The sequence below is a fragment of the Enoplosus armatus genome, chromosome 18 (genome assembly GCF_043641665.1).
Source record: "Enoplosus armatus isolate fEnoArm2 chromosome 18, fEnoArm2.hap1, whole genome shotgun sequence".
Lineage (NCBI taxonomy): Eukaryota > Metazoa > Chordata > Actinopteri > Centrarchiformes > Enoplosidae > Enoplosus > Enoplosus armatus.
In genome coordinates this window covers 20,735,774-20,760,231 of record NC_092197.1, presented here as the reverse complement: position 1 = coordinate 20,760,231, position 24,458 = coordinate 20,735,774, and the positions used below count along the sequence as shown (strand labels likewise).

Sequence of the window (24,458 nt, the reverse complement as noted above, 5' to 3'; positions counted from 1 at the left end):
GGATCTCAGTGCACGTGGACCACAGTCTCCTAATCGACAGACTTATGCAGTGGGCGGGCGTCTCTGGGTCAGCCCCGAGGTGGTTCTCCTCCTACCTTTCTTTCTCATTTGCTCTTGGCAACTGTGCCTCTTGATCTGAAACTCTTTTTCTTGTGGTGTGCCCCAAGGTTCAGTCCTTGGTCCTCTTCTGTTTGTCTCGTATATGCCCCCCCCTCCCCTTGGACAGATAATAAGACACTTAGGGCATCTTCTTTCACTGTCACACAGATTATATTCAACTATACATCTCATTTACGCCTCAAAATGAGCCAAATTGTCAGTTTTTAAATAACTGCCTAAACTCTATAAAAAGCTGGATGGCAGATGATTTCCTGCCGCTCAATAACTGACAAATCAGCTCCTGTTTCTGCTCCACCCAGTCTCATGCCTAAAGCAATCGAAGGTTCTCGGTTCTCTTTCCTCTTCTCTTCAATCCTCCCTACAAAATCTAGGTGCCCCTATGGACCGGCGTTCCTGCTTTTGTTTTTCCAGCCGGGAAACTAAACTCAAGCCCTTGTCTCAAGCAGAGATGGAGATAATTCACACTTTCATCTCGTCCTGTCTAGACTGTCGTAATTCCCTTTCCCCCTGCCTCAGGCATCCCCGAACAGGTCCTCCAAAAAGGTCTCATGTGACACTAGTCTGGCTCACCGGATGTAGGCTGCTGGGGTAAGTCAGACAGGTCTGGGCTATGCGAGACTACCGTTTTTGCAAGGGTACCGTCGCTGCATCCTGGGTTTAGCTCCGCCCAAGACGATTGTGATTGGGTTAAAGAAACACAAACAAGCAAGAGCATTTTTTCCCCCCCCTATCCCCGGAACGATGATGGGTTGAGCCAGACCTTTCTCAAAAGTGTGTAAAAAAAATAAAAATAAAATAATGCACCAAGGAACGACTGTGAATATAATCATTTATTTACTGCAGTTCAAGAAATGTACATATATGTTCTCTCAAGGTATAAAATTTGTCTTAAATAAACAATGGTTACATTTCATATTCAGCTAAATTCTCATTATTTCATTTAAAACCCCTGAAGACTCCTTTAAAACCGACGACAACTTTCACACCACAGACAACCAAAATCACCAAAAGAGCACAACAAGAGTTAGCAAAAGCCGTCCAGCAGTTTGCATCCTGACTTTTGGGTTCGACGAGGGCGTTGCTCTTCAGTATTTTTTATTCTTATTTTTTTATGTATTTATTTATTTTTTATGATTATTTTTTATCAGCTTTATATTAAAAAGAAAGAAAACTAAATGTCAGAATTTGAAAAGAGAGACGAGATAAGCGCTTGTCGTAAAGTTTGTACGGGTGATAGCTCACAGGGAGGATTAAAGGCGTCGGCCGCTTGCTTTGAGCTGGTAGATACTCGTGGAGTAGTTCCCATTTCTGCAGCAGCCACTGTTGCTGCTGTTGCTGGTGTTTCCCTCTTTGTGGCTGTTGATGCGATTATTGCTGTGGTAATGCTGCTGCTCCCACTGTTGCTCCAAAAAAAAAAAAAAGTCCCTTCTCGTTTCCAGATGCTGATAAGACGTCCAGTGTGATGCCATTCTGAAAACAGGTTTCTCCTTTAAGGGGCGGAGGCAAACGCCCGCTGAGGCTCAGTGGATCAGCGCGGGTGATGTTTCAGTCTGTGGGTGGTCTGTTTTTGGTTTGTTTGTCTGGATTAAGATGAGGATGATGATAAACCTGAGGCTGGTGAACAGAGGAGCTCTGGAGAGAGAGACAGAGACAGAGAGAGATCAAAGGTTAGTGCTACTGATAACAGTTGAGTTTTCAGATCGGTTTGTTGCCACAGAGAACGCGGGGGACGATTTGAACGACCTGATGTTCACTCTATTTTTGCCTCAGCTGACTGCCTGAACCATAAAGATGTATATAAAGACGGACGACATGGCAGCCCCCCCCCCCCCCCCCCCCCCCCCGGTGGCTGGCAGTATAGGTTAGGTCACAAGCCCCGCCTCCTCCATGTTAGCAGAAGGGCCAAAATGAAAAATATCATGTCATTTTTTTCTCTCCCAAAGATGGTTTCTGTCATTTCAGGTAGTTCTTACCACGCCGATGTTTGCTCAAGTGTTCGTCCGTGATTGGGTCGGGGTCGGGTGTATGGGCGGGACCTCGTTACCGCGGGGCCTTAAACTGTACCACCAGCGGACGGATCTGTTGACGCGTGAGCTCAGTAGCTATTATGATTTCATCCAGAGAACTTTTAGAACTTTCTGTGTTGGCTTAAAAGTATACTCTTTTATATACTTTTTTAAAACATTTTTTATTGAGGACCTTAACAAGAAGATAATTGTGAGACTCCCTGCAGAGACCTCTGAGCAAATCTCCGCCTCCCGCCTCCCTCCTCCTTCAAACCCAAATTGACTCGTTAAGCTCGTCTCAATGAAACCCACTTGATAAAAACAATCTCCAGGACAAACTTGCCTCTTGCTGCGTCTCCTCCACCTCCTGCGGAACAGTAAACACCAGCCTCTGGACAGACGAATGCTCAATTAATGTGGAGCTCCTCCATGCTAATCATTAGCTTCGCCATTAACCCCTCCTCGACACCCCCTCCCTCCAGCTGCATTAACGAGGGGGGCGGGGCTACAATTACGATTGCTCGCCCGCGGAGGCCTCTAGCCTGCGCGGGAAACATTTTAATTACACAGCGCCAGAGTGAAGCGTTCACACAGCAGGAGAGCAGGAGTGATTGGAGTGATATTACCACGTTCTCCGCCTCCTGCTGCGCCTCGCTGTCCTTCTCTCAGCCGCATGGAACATTCAGACTCCCATATTTGGAACAAGCAAGGTTTTCCTCCAGACTGCTGGGAAATCCCGGTTTTCCCCCAGACGGCTGGGAAATCCTGGTTTTCCAGCCGCCCACTAAGATGTGATGAAGCCGTCTTTCCATTTTATTGTGCCATTTTGAATCCCTCCTTTCCATTTTGAATACTTCATTGTGGCATTTTTAGTCCCTCCTTCCCATATTTAATATCTAATTGTGCTATTTTGAATCCCCCCCGCATCATTTTCAACCCCCTCCCCCTTATTACCATCTGAACCCTTGTCATGCCACTTTGAATCCTTCCTCTTTTCCATTTTAAAACTCTATTATGTACCGCTTTCCATTTTTCATCGTCCATTGCGCCGTTTTGAATCCATCATTGTGTTGTTTTGAATACCTCCTTCTTTCCATTTTAAATCCTTTTTTTGCGCCATTTTAAAAATTCCACCGTAGTTACATTTTGAATCCCTCATTGTTCCCATTCTGAATCCCTCACTGAATCCTTCCTTTCCATTTTAAAATCTCCCCTTGTTCCCATCTTTCATTCATCCTCTGGGGAGCAGGAATGTGTGTGTTCGTGGCCCCAGCCTTCAAACGACTGTATATAACCGTCTCGGTTGCCCCCCCCCCCCCCGGCGGCCGGCTGCAGTATAGGTCATAAACCATTTTGGCTTAATTTTTGCACAGTGGGAGGAAGTGGAGACGCGTCGGCCATCTTTATACACAGTCCATGCTTCAAACTAATCCAGGCTAGCATGGCTTCATCTGGCTAAAAGCATCCTGTTAATTCTCATGCGGCTAACTTGGGCTTCACATGCAGTTGGAGGACAGATTTATCTGAAAATGACTGGGAATAAGCTAGCCCGCTAATCATGACTGAATTGCCATTTCATTTTTACTAATTATTTAGTCGGATCAAACCAAAGACTGCATATAAAGATGGCGCGACGTGTCTCCAAGCCAAATTCTCCCAGATGCATTTGGAGCCAGAGTCAGCGCAGTGGTGATCGGTGGGTGTAGCTGCAGTGTCCCATCCGCTAACGTGGAGGGAGGTGGGGTTTATGACCTATACTGCAGCCAGCCACCAGGGGGCGATTGAGACATTTTTGCTTCACGCCATGTCGTCCATCTTTATATACAGTCTATGGACCACACATGTTCATGTTAGCTGGAAGGGTTATTTGCTCCAACCAATCAGCGGTGTCGACGTCATTTTCAGTGGACAAGAAGTTGTGGTTGTGGTTGCTTACTTAATGTCTGTCGTGTCGATCAAAGAAATGCAGCATGTTCACTTAAAGAGTTCTTTCTTTGAGGAGACCTACAGCAATCGTTTCTGGCCATCTTGTCGCGGATGTAGCCAGCTGAGCGTAAGCGGTAGCGTCCCCTCTACTCGCCCCTTTACCCCATCCCGCTCTGCTATATATAGTATACCCCGCCTCAAACTGATGTGGCGCATTCCGCAGAAAGAGCGATCGTCGTTTCGTCGGAGCTGCCCCCGCCGTCTTGTCCGCCGCCTTACGTTTTTCGCACGGAGGCGTCGCCAACTTCCAGAGGCTGGGTCCCTCCAGCCCTGATCGTCCAATGACAGCGCGCATCTGAGTTCAAAGAGTTGAGCGAGTTTCAAGTCTCGGAGAGTTGATTTTGGTCAGCATGCTAAAATGATCGCAAACCGATGGGCCCATTTGCGTGAATTGGGAAATGCTTCTCAGTGATGTACCGGGATGCACACGGGGCTTTACTGGGCTGATGACGCAACAAAAAAAAATACGATTTGTCCTCTAGCACCGCCCTCAGGACAAACATTCACATTTGCAGCTCCAGCGCTGGCTGAGTCTCGAAGAAACAGCTAAATCATCGGCATTTGCTTGTCAAGTCCAACCCTCCACACGCTGATATATCTGCCGTGATATATGTGTTGTTAATAGAAGCAATCGTGTGTGTGCGCGCGGGCGTGTTTTCAGATGGATGGTGTGTGTGTGTGTGTGTGTGTGTGTGTGTGTGTGTCTCTGCTCTCTGATATTTCCTCTAAAAGCCGACAGATAAGGAGACTTTTTTTTTCTTTTTTTTTTTTAAAGCACATTTGTTTTCTGTGGAGGGAAAGTCGTTCCATTAATGCAGATTTATGCAGATTGGCTGGATGGAAGTCGTTTGGGCGAAAAAGAGCCGCTGAGAGGCGAGGAGTGATTACTAATGGGTTTTTATAGCTGGACCAGAGACAGGGCAGCGGCCAGTGTGTGTGTGTGTTTATGTGTGTGTGTGTGTGTGTGTCTCCGGGGCTGCTTTTCTCGCTGTTGAAACAACCATTCTAAATCTTTGCCGAAATCTCAGACTGCTCAGTTTGTTTCCCGCTGCTGCGTCCTGCTAATTGTTAACTTTCATGACCTTCTTCTTCTCATAAAGTAAACGTCGCAGTACCACAGTACTACTTTTACATTGCTCGTAAAAGAAATACACTTTTAAGTTTCGAAAGTACTCATGCAGGTACCAATGTCAATATATGATAAAAAATGTATTAAAAAAAACAAAAATCATTATTAAAGTATTTACATGAGCACATAACACAAACCAATGGATGGATATGGATCCACCGAATGTGGTTATTTAAGAATTGGGCCCAAGATATGTCGTGAGCGGGAGCATTGTCACATTCTCTGGTGGACAAATGATGGAATGGGTTTTTTTTATTAAAAACACCTCTCAAACACAACCAGACATTTTCTATCACTTATTGGCCGAAGATTAAAAAAAAAAATCAGCTGATAATATTAATGTACCCGGTCATTAATCCAGCCAGACTGCAGTGTTGCCATTTGATTTTACTGGCCACACAATAGCCCAGTCGGGGCCTCGTACCCGCCCACTCGTGTCCAATTCAGTCAGGACCACTTGTTTCACCTGCTGTAAGTTATATTTAAGGGGGGGGGGTATGGCTCTGTTCTGGGGACACCTCCCTGTCCTTCCATGTGCACACATGGAAAGCCTTAAGACAGTAAGAGCAGCGGCGGCAGCAGCATCCCCAGCTTTTAATAGCATTAAAAGGAGGAGCTGGGGGGGCGGGGGCGGGTTGCGAATCGGCTTGCAGAGGCAGCTTAAATAGGCCGCCCTGTATGAGATTTGTATGAGCTCAACTGTTTGTCGGTCGGTCCACCACTTTGGTCCACACTGAAGTATCTATCTTATTTTAGTTTTTAGTTTTTCTTTTTCAATAATAATTTGTCCAAAACAACACAGAAAATATCCCCAAATCTAGGCATCAGAAATGACCTTAATACCAAAGTCACGCACTTATCAGTAACGGGTTGTGCTGCATGGTGCTCCCCGTTACGGTCTGCGGCTGAAGTGACTGAAGGGGGAAATAGGGGGCTCCGTCCCTACGGGCTCCACCTTTCTTCCAACCACGCCTCTGTTTTATATACGTTTTGCGTCGGGCGCCGAGACGGAGCTGGCATCCACCCTCTGATCTGACCGCGCTAAGCGAAGAAGGAGACTATCCCGCCAAACGTCGGGCTGTCCCTTTAAATGTGCAGACTGGTGGTTTTTATCTGATCGAGACTTAAGATTCACACTGCTGACGGTGTGTGTGTGTGTGTGTGTGTGTGATTATTAGCTGTGTGCCTTGTAATTTCCAGAGGAGCTGATTCAGACTCCTGCAGCATTTTTCAACTGCTGGTAATTAGTGGATGTTGAGACACAGAGAATTATCTGCTTCAAAGTCACTCGCGAGGCTGATAACTGCTGCGTGTGTGTGTGTGTGTGTGCGCACGCTGTCAGTCAGCCGAATTGCCTCGATTAAGCAGCAGATTATCAGGATTTTCTAATTATTAGGGAGTAATTAAGACTGAGCCGAGGATTATCAGGCTGAAACATGAAAATGCTGAAACACTGAGGGAAGAAAACACACAGACACGTTGTGTGCGCTGAAACAGTAAAACAATGCAGCGCTGAAGCGGTGGAACAAAGGGTTCATCACGAAGTCTGTCCGGTGGACTCGGCAGCACCCGCGCTCTCCGAGTGGAAAGACTGAGGGGCTGAAAACGAAAACTGGGTTCTAAACGGCGTCGTGCAGGATGGCGAATGGAAACCACGAGGGGATTCAAAATGGTAACAAGTGGGGATTTAAAGGACTTTGAAAGGAGGGACTCAAATGCATGTAGGGGTGGAGGTAGCAAAACTATATCGAGATATGGTGAACACATTTACCATTTTCATCATTCACGACCCAAAATAGGCAATTTTATCATTCAAGGAAAGTGGTCTTATTTAATGGCCCCGTCCCCTTTCGTTTAGCGCCGCTAGGACAAACTGCACTCTGACCTAATTAATAAGAACTGGAGTCAGACTTAAGTTGAACTGATCCAGGCTGCAGTCATCAGGTGAGACTCTTCTCCTTTCTCGGAGTCTCCTTTGTGGGGAAAAAAAAGATCTCAAGCAAAACACTGAAAGCAGTCTCTGGTCTGCTGTGCCGCCCCGTTGCCACGGCGACCCTGACCTGGATAAGCAGCTGGGGAAATAGAGGGATGATGGATGAATGTGTGGACTTCTGAAAGTAAATGTTTTTTAATTTGGTTTTGTTTACAGGCTCTGCAGAGTGAAATATAACAAATAACCAAACAAACAAACTGTAATGCAACACACACACACGCACACACACACACACACACACACACACACACACACGTATCACATTAACCATTAACACACACTCCAACAACAAGCTCACAGCCCATCAATCACACACGCACACACGCACACACACACACACACACACACACACACACACACACACTTACGTCTGCTGCATGGCTGAGTTTCAATCAGACATCGAAAAATCCCATCAGCATTCACAACAAGTCTCACCACACACACACACACACACACACACACACACACACACACAGGGTTTCTGACAGAGCAGATCTGCCTCTGCATCATTCAAGACGTTTAAAGCTGAGATCGGTCACTTTCCTCACGTTTGGGAGGCGGAGCGGACATCGAGTCACTCATGTCATGTTAGTCATACTTCAGTCGCTCACTAGTTCAGCATTTAAGTACTAAAGTAGTTCAGTTGTTGACTCGTTCTGTAGTTAAAGCTGCAGTAGGCAATATTATTGGATCATAATTTAGGTTGAAGTAACTAATTTTGACCATTGCATGCCGCTAACAATATCTAACTGAAGGGCTCCTCTAAATAAACGTGTGTCTGTGAGCACCCCCCCCCCCCTTTGTATTTAGTTTTTATTTAAAAACTGGACCAGGACCTGAATCAAACAACCAATCACGGGGTAATCAGGGGGTTCTCTGTCTTATTTCTGCTCTTCCAACCGTTCTGATCCCCCCCCCCAATCCAGAAGGTGGAACCCTCCACAGAAGCCCTTGTTTTGTGCGTGAGTCGATGTGATTAGCCAGTAGGGCGCTAGCTACCCCCTGATTGTTTGTTTGATTCAGACCAGGTCCAGTTTTATTTTTTTTTAAAGAGTAAATACAAAGAGGGGGCGGGGGCTCATCACAGACACACATTTATTTATAGGAGCCCTTCAATTAGATATTGTTAGTGAGATGCAGTGGTCAAAATGAATAATATTGCCTACTTTAGTCGTTCAGTGGCTTAGTGGTTCAGTAGTTTGGGACTTTAGTAGTTCATCTTGTTGTTGCTGGTCAGCAGTGAAAATGTGAAGCATTGCACACACACACACACACACACACACACACTCCAAAGGGACTGAATGTAAAACCAAAACTTGTGTTTCCTACATTTGTTTTCATCACGCGATGATGTTGGCAGACTTTTTAAGCCCATCTCTTCACTTCCTGTGACTTCTCTCGTCCCTTCTTCACTCTGACAGACTCTCTTGTTTTTTCCCTCACACTGGCTGACTGCGCAGTTCACCTTGCCTTGCCTGAAAGCGGCTTGTGTTACTGTGACGGCTGGTGAACGGCAGCCGCCGTCTCTCCGTGTTCTATCTGCAGCGTCATGTGGTGAAATGTTATCAAACCCCACCGAACTGATGAAGGAAACGTAGGAAATCGTTGATGTTAATGAGGTCGTTAGTGACGCAGTTTACCTTCCTCACCTGTCCGTCTCTTCAGGCCTTCTTCCCCTCCAGCAGCTCCCGGGTGTTTTCGGCGGCCCGCGCCAAACCGTCGGCCATCAGCGCCTCCTCCAGACTCCTCCTGGCCTGGTACACTTTCAGCTCCTGCTCCCTGCACACACACACACACACACACACACACACACAGATACTTTAGAGAGGGTGTCTTATCATGAGTGTGCTGGTTTAAATATTTTTGATTTAATGTCATGCATCAATATATTATCACGTGATTATAATCATACAAACATCAAGGAAAAAATGAATGCGAACGGGTGGTGCTAGAGGAAAGGTGTCCAAGGGTTTCCCCCAGAAAAGTTGTTAGGCCCGGGCGGCAAGTGTCCTGTGTCAGGGTCCGGCGGCCCAGCATGGGAGATTTGAAAATATGACTTTGTATTGTTTATTTTTTTTATTTTTTAAACTTGTGTGTAATATAATTGATTTATTTCTCACAACACGACTGTAGCAGGGTCTTACAAAGAATCTGACAATGTCTTGGGATGCTGTGTTTCCAACAACAACAGAAGACATTTCATTAAAATAAATGACATAAAGGTTTCTCAAGCCCTGACTGGAAATTAAAACAAATAATGTCAAACTTTACAAAAAAACAACAACAAACAAAAAAACAACGGATTCAAGTCCTGATTGGCTGCTGTGCTAGATCAGCCGAGAGATCCAAACTGGTCACTTCAAGGCCTTGAGCGAAACATCGGCACTTGAGGCTAACGTTGTTGACTCGGTGGAGCCGCGAATGTTGGACAACATTTTCAGGCGGCCAAATACTGGAGGTGACGCCGATGAGAAAGAGTTTTTTTGGGGGGGCTTTTTAACCTTTCCTCCTTGACTTAATCCCTAAATGTCTCAAGGGAAGTACCCGTGTTACAGGCTGTTTGGCTAAGCTAGCTAAGGCCGCTAGGTAACGTTAGCTTGTGATAGTCGGAAGCACCAGGCAACACCGATCTCAGACCTGCTGCTTTCCTGAAGTGCGTTCACGCCACTGACATCCCCGACAGCCGGGCTTCAACCCAGAGTTCATCCTCTGGGGAGCAGGAATCTGATCGGGACGTTGTGACACTAAAAGAGCCGTGCGTAAAACAGCAGCACGAGTCGAGAGGGGTTACGTAGTCAGCAACACAGCAATATCTAATTAAAATGTGCTAACGTTAGCCGTCATAAGCTACTGCCGATGCTAGAACAAATAAGGCTGCAGCAGCAAAACCCCCCGCGTATACAGAATAGAGCGAGAGCGGGTTTTGTTACTTAGGAATCCAGCTTTTTTTCATTTGTAAGAGAAACTCTTGTTATTTCTACTTTCCAAAGTTACATAGTCTCACTTTAATGTGTGTAGCTTTTGGAATGACCCGAATGGTTTGGTTCCCCCGAAAAAGGGAAAATAAAGAACCGAGCTGATCTCAAGTTTATACATGCTGAGCTGTTAAAATAAAAATATGTCAGCAAGCTGCGGCCAACTCCCTCCTCTCGGACTCGGCACCGGCTCTTCAAAGTCGGTCCGACGGCTTTTTTTGTCAAAAACCAACAAAAGACACGAAGAAGCACAGAGAAGAGACAGTATCAGGCGGTGGCGTCTGTGAGACTGAATCTGGATTAACAACCAGCCAGAGGGGGACACACAACGAGACAATGGCATGCTGTACAACGCTATCTGCCTCTGTGAAAGAGAAAAAGGAAAAAAAAAAAAAAAAAAGGGGGGGGGGGGTGAATCTAAAGTATAGATCATGAAAAATGAAAAAAGTGTAATTAAAAACAAAATTAGAAAGAAGAACGTCAATAAAAAAAAAATTAAAAAGTGAGAGATGTGCCAGTTTGATGTAGCAGATGAGGAAGAGGAGGAAGGAGAGGAGGAGGAGGAGGATAGGAATGAGAGCGATTTGGGATGACAAGCACATTTAACTGGAGAGAGAGAGAGAGAGAGAGAGAGAGGGGAGGGGAGAGGGAGAGAATTGGAAATTAATGGAGGGGAGAGATAAGAAACGGAGGAGAGGAGGGAGGAAGGCAGGAAAGGAGACACAGGGAGGGAGAGGAGGAGGAGGAGGAGGGTGGTGAAATAGAAGGAGAGAGAGAAAGATGGAGAAAAAAAAAACAAAAGGAAGGAGAGGGGCACAATAATACATTATATTGGAAGGATGGAGCGATGAAAGAGAGGGGTGGGAAAGGGAAGGTGGGGGGAAATATTAAAAGGAAGGTGGAGGAGAATGATGGGAGATGGGGAAAGGAGGAGAGGAGCGAGTGAAAAGAAAAAAAAAGGAACGACTGAAGAGAGGAAGGGTGGAGTAAAGAGAAGGAAGGGAAGGAAGGAAGGAAATAGAAAAAAGGAAGGGCAGGAGAAGGAGAGGGAGAATGTAGTGATGTTTCCCAGTGACTCTGCCTGTCATAGCTTCGGCCAGCTGTTCTCAGCTCAGTTTCCTACTGGACATACACAGACAGTCTCTCTTTCTCCCTCTGTGTGTGTGTGTGTGTGTGTGTGTGTGTGTGTGTGTTTGTCTCCACGGCGCCCCCTGCTGTCAGGTTGCAGTAGCTGCCTATGTGGCTCACAGGGACTCCTGATCTGAGGGCACAGTATTCGTACTTCTCTCCTCTGCGTCTTCGACACAAGCTGCTGGTTTTTATGGTTTTGATGATTCGACCCTGAAAAAAACTCTCCTTGTCCTGCATCAATCATTCGTCAGGCTGTTAGATTGACTCCCACGTAAAAAAAAAAAAAAAACAGCACAGAGAGAGATAATCCATCACAGCCGGCGTTTAAGCCAAGCTCTGTGATCATGTTTTCGACGCTGGCTTAGAAAAGCCTAACCTCCTGTTGATGCTAGTTGACATGAGAACATTAACATAAACACATTGGTTATACCAAGCTTTAACTCGGCGGTTGTAAATTTGAGTTACAAAAAAAAGTGCCGCTACAATCACTGATGAACATGAACAACTGAAGTTGACCGTGACCGATTAATTTCTCTGTAGTCAAGTTTCAACTCGAATTTTCACATGCTATTGAACTGAAGACCGTGGTGGGACCAGATGTCCCCATAAATCAGTGCAGTCCTACTTTCCCTGTGTGCTGACCGGGAGGGTCCCGGTCACAAAAATGAAGTTTCGATTTTATGTGTTTCGATCATTGTGGAATCTGTTTTCTCCCTCTCCGCCCATCTGGTCACACTAAGTGAAATCAACGGCTGCTGCGGGAAAAAGGGCAGTTTATTGGATGATGACATAAATGTGACCCGTAGCGAACGTGCTAATGTGCCCGCCCTGTTACACAAGTCTGTATTCAGCAGGTGAGCCGGATGCATCTGCAGATGATGATCATTTTTAGCTGACGACAGATTTAGCAGCCTCTCCTCTCTGCCAGCAGCTACCTGGATGTTATTTTGAATCACAGGTTTGGTGTAAATTTCCCAGCGTGACTGCGGAGGCGGCTGCCTTTCTTCATCCCCCCTCCTCCTCCTCCTCCTCCTCTTTCATGCTTCATTACTCCTCATCTGTCTCGTCTCTGATCACCCCCTCATCCTCCTCTCTCCCTACAACTTATTACTCCCGCTACCCAGCATGCACCAGTCATCTGCACTCCTCCAGTCTGTCTCAGGCTGGAGAGGGAGACGCTGGATTCGCCCATTTGGTGAAGGGGCGGGGGGGGAAATGGAGTGACATTTTTACACATCTGGCTGGTTTCTGCGATATATTACAACTGCTCTGCGCACACATATCATCACTTTTTAACTGAACAATGAGAGGCGCCATTAAAAGTATGCCAAATTAGCTATAAGCAGCTCCTGTTTGCAGCGTACCCATGGATGCGCAGATAATTATCGCTGGATACTGAAGAAAACTTCAAAACATGAGGATTGTCAGGCAGGTTCCGGAGTTATGAAGAACGAGAGACAGATAATGATGTCCTCGGAAAGTGTAACGAGTGAATGTAAAAATAGGTGCATCGTGTGGGTTCAGATTTGATTTGAGTTATGACTGAGGGCACATTTTTACTCAAATTGCCGCAATAGGACACTATCACATTAGGTACGACTGATTCGTACCGTGCCCGTGTACGATTGGGTACTACGCCCACTTGTTGATGTTGTTGCTCCAGTGTAGAAAGGAGTACTTTGAGCACTTCTGCCTACTATTATTGCTATTGTGGAGACAATGTCAAGAACGACCCGCTCCCCTTCCTTCATCGGCCACGTCCGCGCAGTTCAGAGGATGAGATTGGCGCGACCCGAGCGGTACAGTCGAATGGTTATGGCGTCACATTCTAAATAGCGGTCTTCTTCCGTGTTTTGGTACAGTAGTTTTTTTACTGTGAACCATATGAACCGTACCTGAGGCCACTTTTTCAAGCGGACCCCGGTACACAGTGTTCACACTAATCAAAGAAACTGGACTTTGGGGTCAAGTGCACTCTGATCCGGGCACGGGTCCCTGATGTGAAAGCTCCCAAAGGGTCACAGAAACAACACAAACAGAAAACCGTCCCAAAATGCTTATAATAGCATGTTAGCATGCCTTCAGCCCTGAAGTCAGAAGCAGAAACGCATAAAAGTAGCGGAAATGGTGACTACTATGGGACAGAAAAATAAAATATGAAGACTGCGTCTCTCACCGGATGTGTTCATCAGTGACGGTGAAGGCCTTGCACAGCGGCTGGGACGTGTTCAGCCAGATGGCCGGGTTCTTCTCAGCGGCCACCGACGTCTGTCCTGTTATTGGGTTAGAGCTCATGTGCAGAGCACTGGCGATGGCCGACAGCAGAGTGTCATCGCTGGAGTCTGGACCAACACCTGCGGAGAGAGAGAGAGAGAGAGAGGTCAGAGGTCAGGGGTCAGGGGTCAGGGCTGGAGCATGGTGTGTGTTCAGGATCATGATGGAGACTTACTCTGCAGTCCTTTGGGCAGGTCCATGGTTCGCAGGACTTCTTCTGTGACGTCTGATGACCGCAGACCTTTCAACCTCCTTTCCCAAAACAGCTGCAGACAGAGAGGCGACAAGACAGTTGAATATCGGCTGTGGACCGTCGGATATCTGCAGTTTCAGTTTAGTTTCACTCCTCCATTTCAGCCTCCTTGATTCCAACCAAACACTTCCTGCTGCTTCACAATAAGACTTTCCAAATGGCAACCATTGGAAGGCTTTTACTGTGAAGAAGCTACAGGAAGCGCAGCTTTATTCACCAAGGTTAGCAACTAGGCAACCTCTAGGGGGCAATGGCCAATGTTTCGGGGCTTCCACTGTAGCCAACGGATATCTGGATAACGGAGAGTGGATATCCGGGCCAAGGCTTCCTCTTCCATGCGCCTGTTATTGTTTACAGTCCGATGAGCAAACTTGGAACCCATTGGCTAAGAATTAGTCGACATCTACATCTGGACATGTTATGTCCTTTCTTTTTTCAGTGGATCAGCCGTTAAGTGTCGCAGGGATGAGCAGTAGAATAAAATACAACCACAACACCTGCTGATCCTGCCATGCAGGAAAGAAGTCGTAAAGGTATTGCAACAGTAAAGAATTCTCATGGAAAATCTGGCATGAGGACATACAACATAACCTTGCGCAAATTCAAACTTGCTTTATTGACATAAATACAGTCAAAGCAGGCTGGACAGGACACGGTAAAGAAACTCTAAAGCTGGATTTATACTTCGGTGTTTAGGCGTTACACTGTACCTACCAGAGCTACATGCAGAGACTCCGAGGTTACTCCGTAGACTACAGTGTAGTGTAGACAACAGGACTTTAAAGAAAGGCTCTCAGTAGTCTTCTCTTTTTCGGTAACACACATCTCGCAAAGCTCACATCGATCACACTGCAGCCCGTCTGACCACTGCGATCGTGAGACGAGGTGAAATAACCTTATAAGTAACCTGGACGCCAATCCTAGGTTCTAGGTATGTGGGTAGCCCACTGTCGCTCTGTACCACAAAGTGAATAAACACAGTTACTCTGAGGAATATAATCAAAACATTACATGACCTGATCATGTACAATACATGCACCACTCAAATACAGGTCAAAACGTAAAAAAGTCGTAGGTATCTATGGAGGGACTCTCGTTAACCCCTTGAGTTGACTATGAATCCAGTTTAAGCCAAAAGGTCCACACACATGATGTGACGACAAGACCCGGTTGAAAGCAGCACATCATTGGTAAAAAGACCTTTGTTCCGCAGTATTGTTCCAAGAAAAACGTGACCGTATACTACAAAACTATACACATATTTACATGCACTACGTATACACTGTACTTCTCTGCGGACTAGGGTTGTCACTTTTCATTCAAAGTACGAACTGCCGTTTGAATGTTGGAAAAAATTAAATGTTACGTCTGTAACGATTTGTATGTGTGTTACAAAATAGTCTCAATTTAAGACCCACTTATTAGCTACGTGGGTTGCATCTGAATTAATTTGAATGACTTACTGTATGTCTTAGTTCGCATTTGCTAAAACCTGATACCTGGTATCAACCTACACGTACTATGCTACACCATTATACACTACACTGTATACTATGGTGGAACAAACATGTGATTAACACACAAAAGAATAAATGACGGGATGAGATTGAGTCTTTTTTTTCCCATTTTGCTTCTCCCTCTCCTCTCCTGATCTTTGTTTCATCCCCCTTCGCAACGTCCAACTCCTCTTCCTCCTCCTTTTTCTCCTCCTCTGCCTGTCATCACACCATCTTTCATTCCCTCTGCAGAGCACTGGCACAGTGGTGTGTGTGTGTGTGTGTGTGTGTGTGTGTGTGTGTGTGTGTGTGCGGGCCACAGTGCTTTTACCATGATGCCTCAGCACCCTCTAGTGGCCGCAGTCACCAGGACATCCTGGTTTCCTCCATTGTCTCTTGTGTAACAGCCTGACCTCCTCGCCCTCGGGCATTACCATGGAAACGCCAGGGTGTGTGTGTGTGTGTGTGTGTGTGTGTTAGCCTCTCACCTGTCTGGGCTGCTCGGCCCCTCTCTGCAGGTCTGCCTTCACCTTGTTGCCGGGGTGACTCGTAACCTTGGTAACAGGCTGTTTAAAGATGGACGCCGTCTGCCTGATTGGTAGAGCTGTGTTCAGGTCCGGTTTACCTCCCTAGATGAGACAGAGGCAGAGGACATGTTTCCTTTCCTTTCTCCTTTCCATCTTTCCTAATTCCTTCCCTTGTTCCTACCATCCTGCCCTCCCACCCTTCTTTCCGTGCCCTTTCCTTCCTTCCTTCCCTTGTTCCTTTCCTCCTTCCTGGTCTGGTTTACCTTCCTAAAAGGTGAGACGGCGATGATAAATAAATAAACAAACAAACAAACACAGGCTGTGTGTGTTTCCTTGCGTGCGCATGTGTGTGGCCGCTGAGCTTAAAGGGTTAATTCTAAGCTGAGGTTTCACAGACAACAGGCACAACAACAGGAAGTGTGTGTGTGTGTGTGTGTGTGTGTGTGTGTGTGTGTGTGTGTCTATACTCCCAAGTAATGGTGTGTGAAGAGCAGCAGCACAGAGTTACATACCGTGTCATTAGTGTTGGTTGCTAATGTTAGATGGTTGTATTTAAAAACAAAAACAAAACAGGTGATTAGTTTAGCTTAGCACGAAGACTGGAAGCAGGAGGAAACGCTAGCCTGACCTTACACCTATAAACCAAGCTAGCAAGTACTAAGGCTAACCGGTTGTATCTCGTTTGTTCAATCCGTGCACAACCAACAACAGGCGGGCAAGGTACAACATCTAGCTCCGTACATTGCGCACAGACACGTGCCTTTTTCACAAAAGACATTTGGACAGCAGGAGAAGTGCAAGTGTGAACAAACGAATGAACGGTGGCTGAATTCAACATTATTTTCGTGTTGTGACCAGACGTCCCGGTTTGTCCGGGATCGTCCCGCTTTCAAGCGGGGCGTCCCGAGTCCGCCAAATATCTACCAAATTGTCCCGGTTTTTAACTACAACTAAAACAATAATTACAACATTAGACTTGTTTCCAGCGCTTACATAGACGTTTATCATGTTCCGCCCCACTCGTTATCAGAATCAGAATCAGAAACTGTTTATTGCCAAGTAACATACATTACAAGGAATTTGCTGTGGTCTGAAGGTGCTATTGTTTTGATAACAAATAAGTAGAATATAAAAGCTAAAATAAGAATAAGAATAAAAATGAAAATAAAAATAAGATAAGATAAATAACAACAGTGCAGTGACCAGAATAAAGTAAAGTGTCCAGATAAAGTGTCCAATAGGGGGTGGGTGCGTTAATGTAACGCAGTGGGGACAGGGGTGATGTACGTTAATATAACGTATAGCTTGTGTTTGTGTTCTGGGGGGGGGGGGGGGGGGGGGGGTCAGTGAGAGTTCGTCAGGTTGACTGCAGAGGGGAAGAAACTGTTTTTGTGGCGGGAGGTTTTGGTCCTGATGGACCGCAGCCTCCTGCCAGAGGGGAGGGGGTCGAACAGATGGTGTCCGGGGTGGGAGGGGTCGGCAGCGATCTTCCCTGCTCTCCTCAGGGTCCTGGAGGAGTACAGGTCCTGAAGAGATGGAAGGTTGCAGCCGATCACCCTCTCTGCGTTATTAGGCTATGACTCATAGGTAAGTGTCATAGGCCATGACGGAACCTGTCAGTACGCTACGGTTAGCTAACCATCATGCCGTAGAGAAAGACGGCCTTTTCGTAGAGAGCTTATTACCTTAAAAACATAAACAATGCACCGCACATCCGATTTCAAAACTCATTTGTCTGTATGCATGTCAATCGAAGGGTCGTTGTCAGGCTGTTGCTAGGCTATGAGTCATAGGCAAGCGTCATAGGGGCCATGGCAGAACCTGTCAGAGCTCCAGGAGGCTTATTGTTCCAACAGTCGAATGTTACTTTTTCTAACAGCTGTATTAATGCATCAGAATGGTAATAATAATGCTACATTTAATAAGTACCGCACTTTTCGCAAGGGGCCTGCTGAAGCTGAGTGTGCCGTGTAGGCAGTCAGATGAGGTTGTACACTTGACGTTTTTTTCACAAAAAGTCATTTTGACAGTAGGAGACGCACAGCTGTAAATGATCAAATATGAATGGTGGCTGAATTCCATTTCGCTGCTTCAGTTTCAGGGTCCTGGTTTCATTCAATTATTAAAGCAGCAGCCTACAGTGGTAAGAAGAGCAGTAAAGGAGGCAATAAGGGACAACGTGTGGACACCGAGAAAGCAGCAGGACCGGTGTCAGTATCAGTGGGAGGTCCTCCAAACTATGTGCTGGACCAACTACAACTAGCGCCAGTGTTCAACAGTGATATTCAACCTGTCCCTGGCTCAGTCCGTCATACCCACGCGCTTCAAGAAGTCCAAGACCAGCCTGCCTGAATGACGACCGGACCGCCCGGTGGCACCCAACCTCTGTAGTGATGAAATGCTTTGAACGGCTGGTCATGGGACTACATCTGCTCCTCACTACCCAGCACACTGGACCCACTACAGTTTGCCTACCGTCCCAACCGATCAACGGAAGACACCTTAGCACACATCCTCCACACAACCCTATCTCACTGGACAAGAAAGGGAGCTGTGGTAGATTGCTGGTCACTGACTACAGTTCAGCATTTGACATCATAGTTCCCCCTCCCAGGCTCGTCACAAAGCTCAAGGACCTGGGAATTAAACACTTCACGGTGCATGTGGATCCTTGACTTCCTGTCAGGCGGCACAGACAGGAATCATTTCACAGGTTTACCAAAGTTCATCAAATGCAGCACACAACCACAAAACAACACACACAGACACCCGTATGCCAGCACACACACACACACACACACACACACACACACACACACACACACACACACACACACAGCAGTCTGATCTGTGTGGGCGGAGCTTGTTATTGCAGTAACACTTGTCTGTCTGCTAGCATAGCTTAAACCACCATCAAACTGCTGGTAACCAGAGCAACAGTACTGATGCTTTTAGGCTTTGTTAGTATCATTTTAGTCTTGGAGGTGGATGTACGTGTGTTAGAAGAGTGTGTGTGTGTGTGTGTGTGTCAGCTGACCCAGGTAGGGTGACCATTCAAGTTTAATTAGATGGATTCCAGAACCTGTTAATGAGTCCGGTCTGCTCACGGCGATGTTTGCTCGGATATGTCAGGGGAAAATGCAGACGAACATGCTAATGCTGACCGAAGAACTGTGGACCAATGTCCATGCCGTGTCCAAGACGAGACCAAGACAGGTCTGAGTCAAAACACCCAGGAGACGGAGATAAGTACGCCCGCGACAAGTCCGAGTCAAAACGAGCCCAAGGCCAAGACAAGTCAGAGATAACGGAGAGAACGTCTTGAGACTGGACTCGAGTACTACAGCCCTGATATATATACATATACTGTCACGTGAATGACGAGCCGTAGGAGAAGACGGACAGAAAGTTCTGCAGTCGGTGGGAGGGGGTTTCATCCGCGTGTCACACTCTCTGTGGCGAGTGAGTGTTGTGCCGACCTCTTGCAGGAAGTGTTCATCCGATAACACACAACACAGCGACCACAGCACAGCCACAGACCCCACCCCCCCCCCCCCCCCCCCTCCCCACATGTGTGATCCATCAGCGTTTACCTTGGCCAAGTTGAACGGGTCATGTCGGAGCCTCTGTTTGCTCTTCTGCAACTTTCCATGGCATCATCTTCCCCCGTCCGGAAGTCGAAACATCCCAGATCCACTGTGTTTCCAAGGTAGCGGGACAACTGAGGCTTACTCCTGAACTTCTTCCCCGATGGACTGAAGAAAGGAAGCACGAAAGAGAGAGTCAGACAGATAAAGGAAGTGCGATTGAAGGATATTAATACCTTACTTTAAAAGGTCCCATGTTGTTGAGAGTGAGATTTCCACGTCTTGTTTGATTATAAACCTGGGAAAGTATCAAAATGCTCAGTCCACAGGAGAAATGCGCACAGCCCGTATTCAGACACCGTGCCTTTAAACAAGCAGTCGGGACTTCTGTACGGTTGTGATGTCACAACTATACAGTCCCCCCCCCCCCCCCCCCCCCCCCCCCCCCCCCCCCCCCCCCCCCCCCCCCCCCCCCCCAGCAGTTCATCTGCTCCAGGCACAGCACCACCCACGGAGAACAGACAAAAACAGACACGGAAATCTCACTTTCTACAACATGGGACCTTTAAGCTAAGCCTGAGTCTAACCTTAACCCGAAAACCAAGCCTTGACCCTCAAACAACCGGTTGTAGGAGTGAGGATCAGCAAAAATGTCCTCAGTTTCCACAAATGTCCTTACGGTCTACAAGTGTAATAGGTCCCCATAAAGACGTGTGTGTGTGTGTGTGTGTGTGTGTGTGTGTGTGAAGCTATATGATGCCCACACTGAGTGAAACATTCAAACTGGCCTATGGCTGCACTGTTACTGAAAACATTCTGGATGTCATGTGAAAATAAACTGAGGGTTTGATAAATTATAATAAATGTCATGGGTTTGTAAAAACGGAGCCAGCCAAGGCCCCGGCGAGGGTGTTGCTGCTCTTCCAGTAAGTCGACCTGCTGACTGGTCTCTTTACTGGAACTGATGAGTCACATTACAAAGCAAAGTGAAAGTAAAAAGCCGAGCCTCGGCTCTGAGCCGCTGAGCTCCCTCAGGACGTGACGGAAGGCCAGGCGTCTCTGACTCTGAGCCGCTGATCTGATCCGCCGCCGATCAACAGGAAAGCGAGCGCAGCCTCTGAAAAAAAAAAACCAGCCGTCGGCTCTGCGGGGCGTCAGAGCCTCACCACAGAGTGCCGTCACTTCCTCTGCGAGAAGGCGGTTCAACTCTGAGACGTGGCGCTTCTTCCTCCTAGGGAATCTGAATGCACTTATAGGAAGTTGCCTTGGAACACAATGTATTGTGATTTAATGTGCAGGAAGTGTGAAAAAGAAAATTGAAAAAAAAAAAAAGAAAAGAAAAAAAGGTCCAAATCAAAGCAGCGGAGGCCAAGATATCCAGACCAAAGTCCATTATATGGGTACAATATATTAACAGGTTATTGCAGAGGCCACAAGTTAACTTACATTGTAGAGTGTTTATAGTACAACATTCATATAATATGAAAAGCTGAACACTAGGACCTTCCTGTAGGATGATCCATAGCAGGACGGTTGGATTAGCCTACATTAGCTTTAGCTAGGTGTGTCTTCGACATGTGGACTACAATCAGTGCAACGACCAGTTTGTTGATTTGATTGATCACCCATGCAACCGCTTAGTCCATCAGTTAAAACAACGGTAACAGATATGACGCCCGAGCCTCATGGTTTAACTTGCTATGCTAGCTGCGCAGCACTGACATGTAGCTACAGCTAGCCCCACTAGCTTAGCAGAAAGAAAAGCATAGATTTCCGCACCAATGTGACATCTGCCTGCGAGCGCTTATCTCCGGGTATAACATTGTAAAACTACCAGTTTCGCGCAGCACCTGCCATTTTTAGGTGGCATAACACGTCAGCAGTGGCGTATGTGTGACAGTCACGCCAGTCGAACAGCAGCGATGTACCAACAGAGTTGTTGCAGGGGGCCAACCCGGAAGTTAGCGTCGCCGCGGTTGCCCTCGACAAAAAGCCAGTGGGATTCTTCCATGGGGTTTTGGATTATTGCAGAAAATAAGCTCCGTGGCAGAACAAACGTTTATGATACCACTTTTATGAATTTGTTTGTGAAGCGTAAATGGAATGTAAAAAGCTAACGTTAGGCTATAAAGGAACTACAGCACGGTCGCGTTACTTCAGCGTCACCACCGCTGAGCTTCACTTTTAAGAGAATATAGAGAGATATAGATATATGGACAGATAGATACAGAGTACAAACACGACTAGCGAGCGGATGACTTTCCGTGTTCGGCGTGAAGACGTTAATGTGGTTGTCTCATTTAGTCGCTTGTTAGCAACCGCCTTTTTTAAGACACGCAAAAGATTCAAAGTTCACGAATGGGGGTATCTGCTGACGTGTTTTATGTCGTAGAACAAAATGGTGAAATCTCTTAAACTGGATTTATGGTGTATCAGGCAATTAGGGTCCGTGCACCCCAAAATGGCGCCACACCGAAGGCCCCCGCAAGCTGTCGCGACATTTGAACGCAGACGCCTGTGAAACTCGACGGGCCGAGCCGGCACGCCATTTCAAGCACCTCCACAACCCTTCCTGTGAGAGACCACAGGAGACAGCCACGTGACTCTTTTTTTTACACCCACTGGCGTTTCGGAGACGGATCGGCCTGTTAAGCATAAATGCCTCTAACTAAAAAACCCATTAAGAAAAAAAAACCCACTGACTTCGAAATGAGGGAACTGGAAGTGTGAGAACGCTGGCTGATTCCCGGGTTTTTAGGACTCATTCCTGCAGCACTCTATAGTAAAAAAGGGGGGGGGGGCAACATAAGACGGCGAACAAGAGTGGCATCATTGGTATACGTTGGTAAGAGACTCACATAAAACATGAAAAATCCAATCCATACTTTTTTGGTGAGTGGTGGTGGTGGGGTGGGGGTGGGGGGGCCTCAGAGGTTCAAATCCTGTCTACGGCCCTGAAGTAACGTCAGCGTCAGCGCACAGCCTGATGACAGCCACAGAGCCGCTGTCACACCGCTACACACATATTATTTCGGTACTTATGGGTTACTGCCGGGCCGAGCACCACACCTACGGCGCTACACTGGAACTTCTTCCGAGCCACTTGCGCCTCAGATCGGCTTCTGTCGGCAAGAAGTGCGTTCAGAGCTGACGGTGCCGGTCAAGAGTTGGGACCGGTGCGCCAAGCCACAGGCTGCCCGATCGAGATCGCCGGCTTCGGCTACGTGGGGCCGGGGTGACGGGGGTGAGGGGGTGGGGGGGGCCGATCAGAGGACAGATCGGGGTGAGTGAGACGGAGTACCTGTAGTAGTAGACGTCGCTCTTTCCAGCGCTCAGCCCGGACTTCCTGATCACTTCTTCTTTCTTCCAGCCGGGCGGCAGAGCGGGACAGTCCGTCCTCTTCCTCTCCATCATCACGCGCTTGTCGATCTCTTGCCTCCCGCCCTCCCCCCCCCCCTCACAGCCCCGGTTTAAGGCTCCGACCGGATCGATCGTTCGAACCAGAGCAGACACCGATGAGGTAACCCTTCCAGTCAGGCAAGCGGCGTGGTGGTAAACCCGAGCGGAGGGGGGTGGGGGGGGGGGGGGGGCAGCCCTGGCGGACAGACGTCACGGACGTTACGTTAACGGCGGCTCTCCCTCCCTCCCTCCCTCCGCCCCGGCTGTTTGCGGTGGTTATTTCGGGTTGAGTTACAAAAAAAAAAAAAAAAAAAAAAAAAAAAAAAAGTCCCGGTTCGGACTTTGAGCGGAGGGTGTCCCCGGTTAAGTTAAATAGGTCCGAATCTTGTTCCGTTTACCGGCGGAGAGAATCAACCGCTCTTTCGAGCTGAGCTGTACTGGACCAACTGCAGGCTGTGACGTCTGCGATATCGCGCTCTCACACACACACACGCACGCACGCACGCACTCACACACACGCTGCCTCGGAGATCGTCTATTAAGGAAGACCAGTCACTCAGTGGTGATCTAAGAAAAAAAAAAATTTTAATCACATCTATAATAATAATAATAACAATATCTTTATTTATATAGCACGTGTCAAAACAAAGTTACCAAGTGCTTCACGTGGCAAGCAGAGAACGCATAAAGTATAACGTTGTAAAAAACATAAAAACATGGCAAATAAGAGGAACAAAAAGTGCTAAATGTACCGCATAATCACACGGAATAAAAATCCCCAAAAATATGCCCCAAAAAAAGAAGATATATACATTATATTATTATATTCTTATATCAAAATTCAATCATGTTTCCTTTCAGCGAAACAAAATGTGTATGACGTGCGCGACATCCAACCCGTCCAACTTTTAGCGGCGTGGAGCTAACACCCATTAGCCTAGCAAGCTAGCGACAGCGCACAGGTACGCCGGCGCGCGTTCGGCTTTAAGTCCCAATGATATGGAGGCCGAATGTGGTCGAGGCTTTGCATTTATCATCTCATATATTCTTGCTATTACTGTTACTGTTATATCAGCAGGCCTTTCTTGTTATCTTGGAATACCAAAGTCAATTTCTCATGAAATCAGTGTTTAAATACCTCGTTTCCTTGACACGACCAGATAAACACCTTGTAAATGTTGAAAAGGGACTTTGTTAAATAGGCCTACCTGGCCTTTGGGACCTGATTTCAAGAGATGACCCTGAACAAATGTAATTAAGACAAACAACCAAAAAAAAAAGTGAAATAAATCAACCAATATGGAAAAAGTAGGCTGATTGTTTACTTTAAATAAATACAGTACAACTCGCATGTCTTGATTTCCTGGGATTTTAATTTGCCAATAACATATTTAGAAATATAAAATGAAAATTCATGTGTCGTTGCTCTTCCTGGTGAGGCGCTCTGGTGGGAGGACTTGCTGTGTTCCTGGCGCCTGGATTTTGAGGCGGAGTGGTCCCTCTTGGCTCTGTCTTTCCTCGCCCCTCTCTGTTTCAATCCACCTCCGACGTCACAAACTCTGGGTTAAAGGGGCCTGCAGCA

General features: G+C 46.9%; 1 protein-coding gene across 1 annotated transcript; it reads right to left on the bottom strand.

The window, feature by feature from the left end:
- Positions 1-963: 963 nt before the first annotated feature.
- Positions 964-22,909, bottom strand: mbd2 (methyl-CpG binding domain protein 2). The gene is given in 8 exon segments (XM_070924488.1): positions 964-1,752; positions 8,884-9,013; positions 13,517-13,694; positions 13,790-13,880; positions 15,852-15,992; positions 19,484-19,555; positions 19,558-19,645; positions 22,779-22,909. Coding segments are annotated over 7 exon segments (801 nt in total). The 5' UTR covers positions 22,892-22,909; the 3' UTR covers positions 964-1,752; positions 8,884-8,895.
- Positions 22,910-24,458: the final 1,549 nt, after the last annotated feature.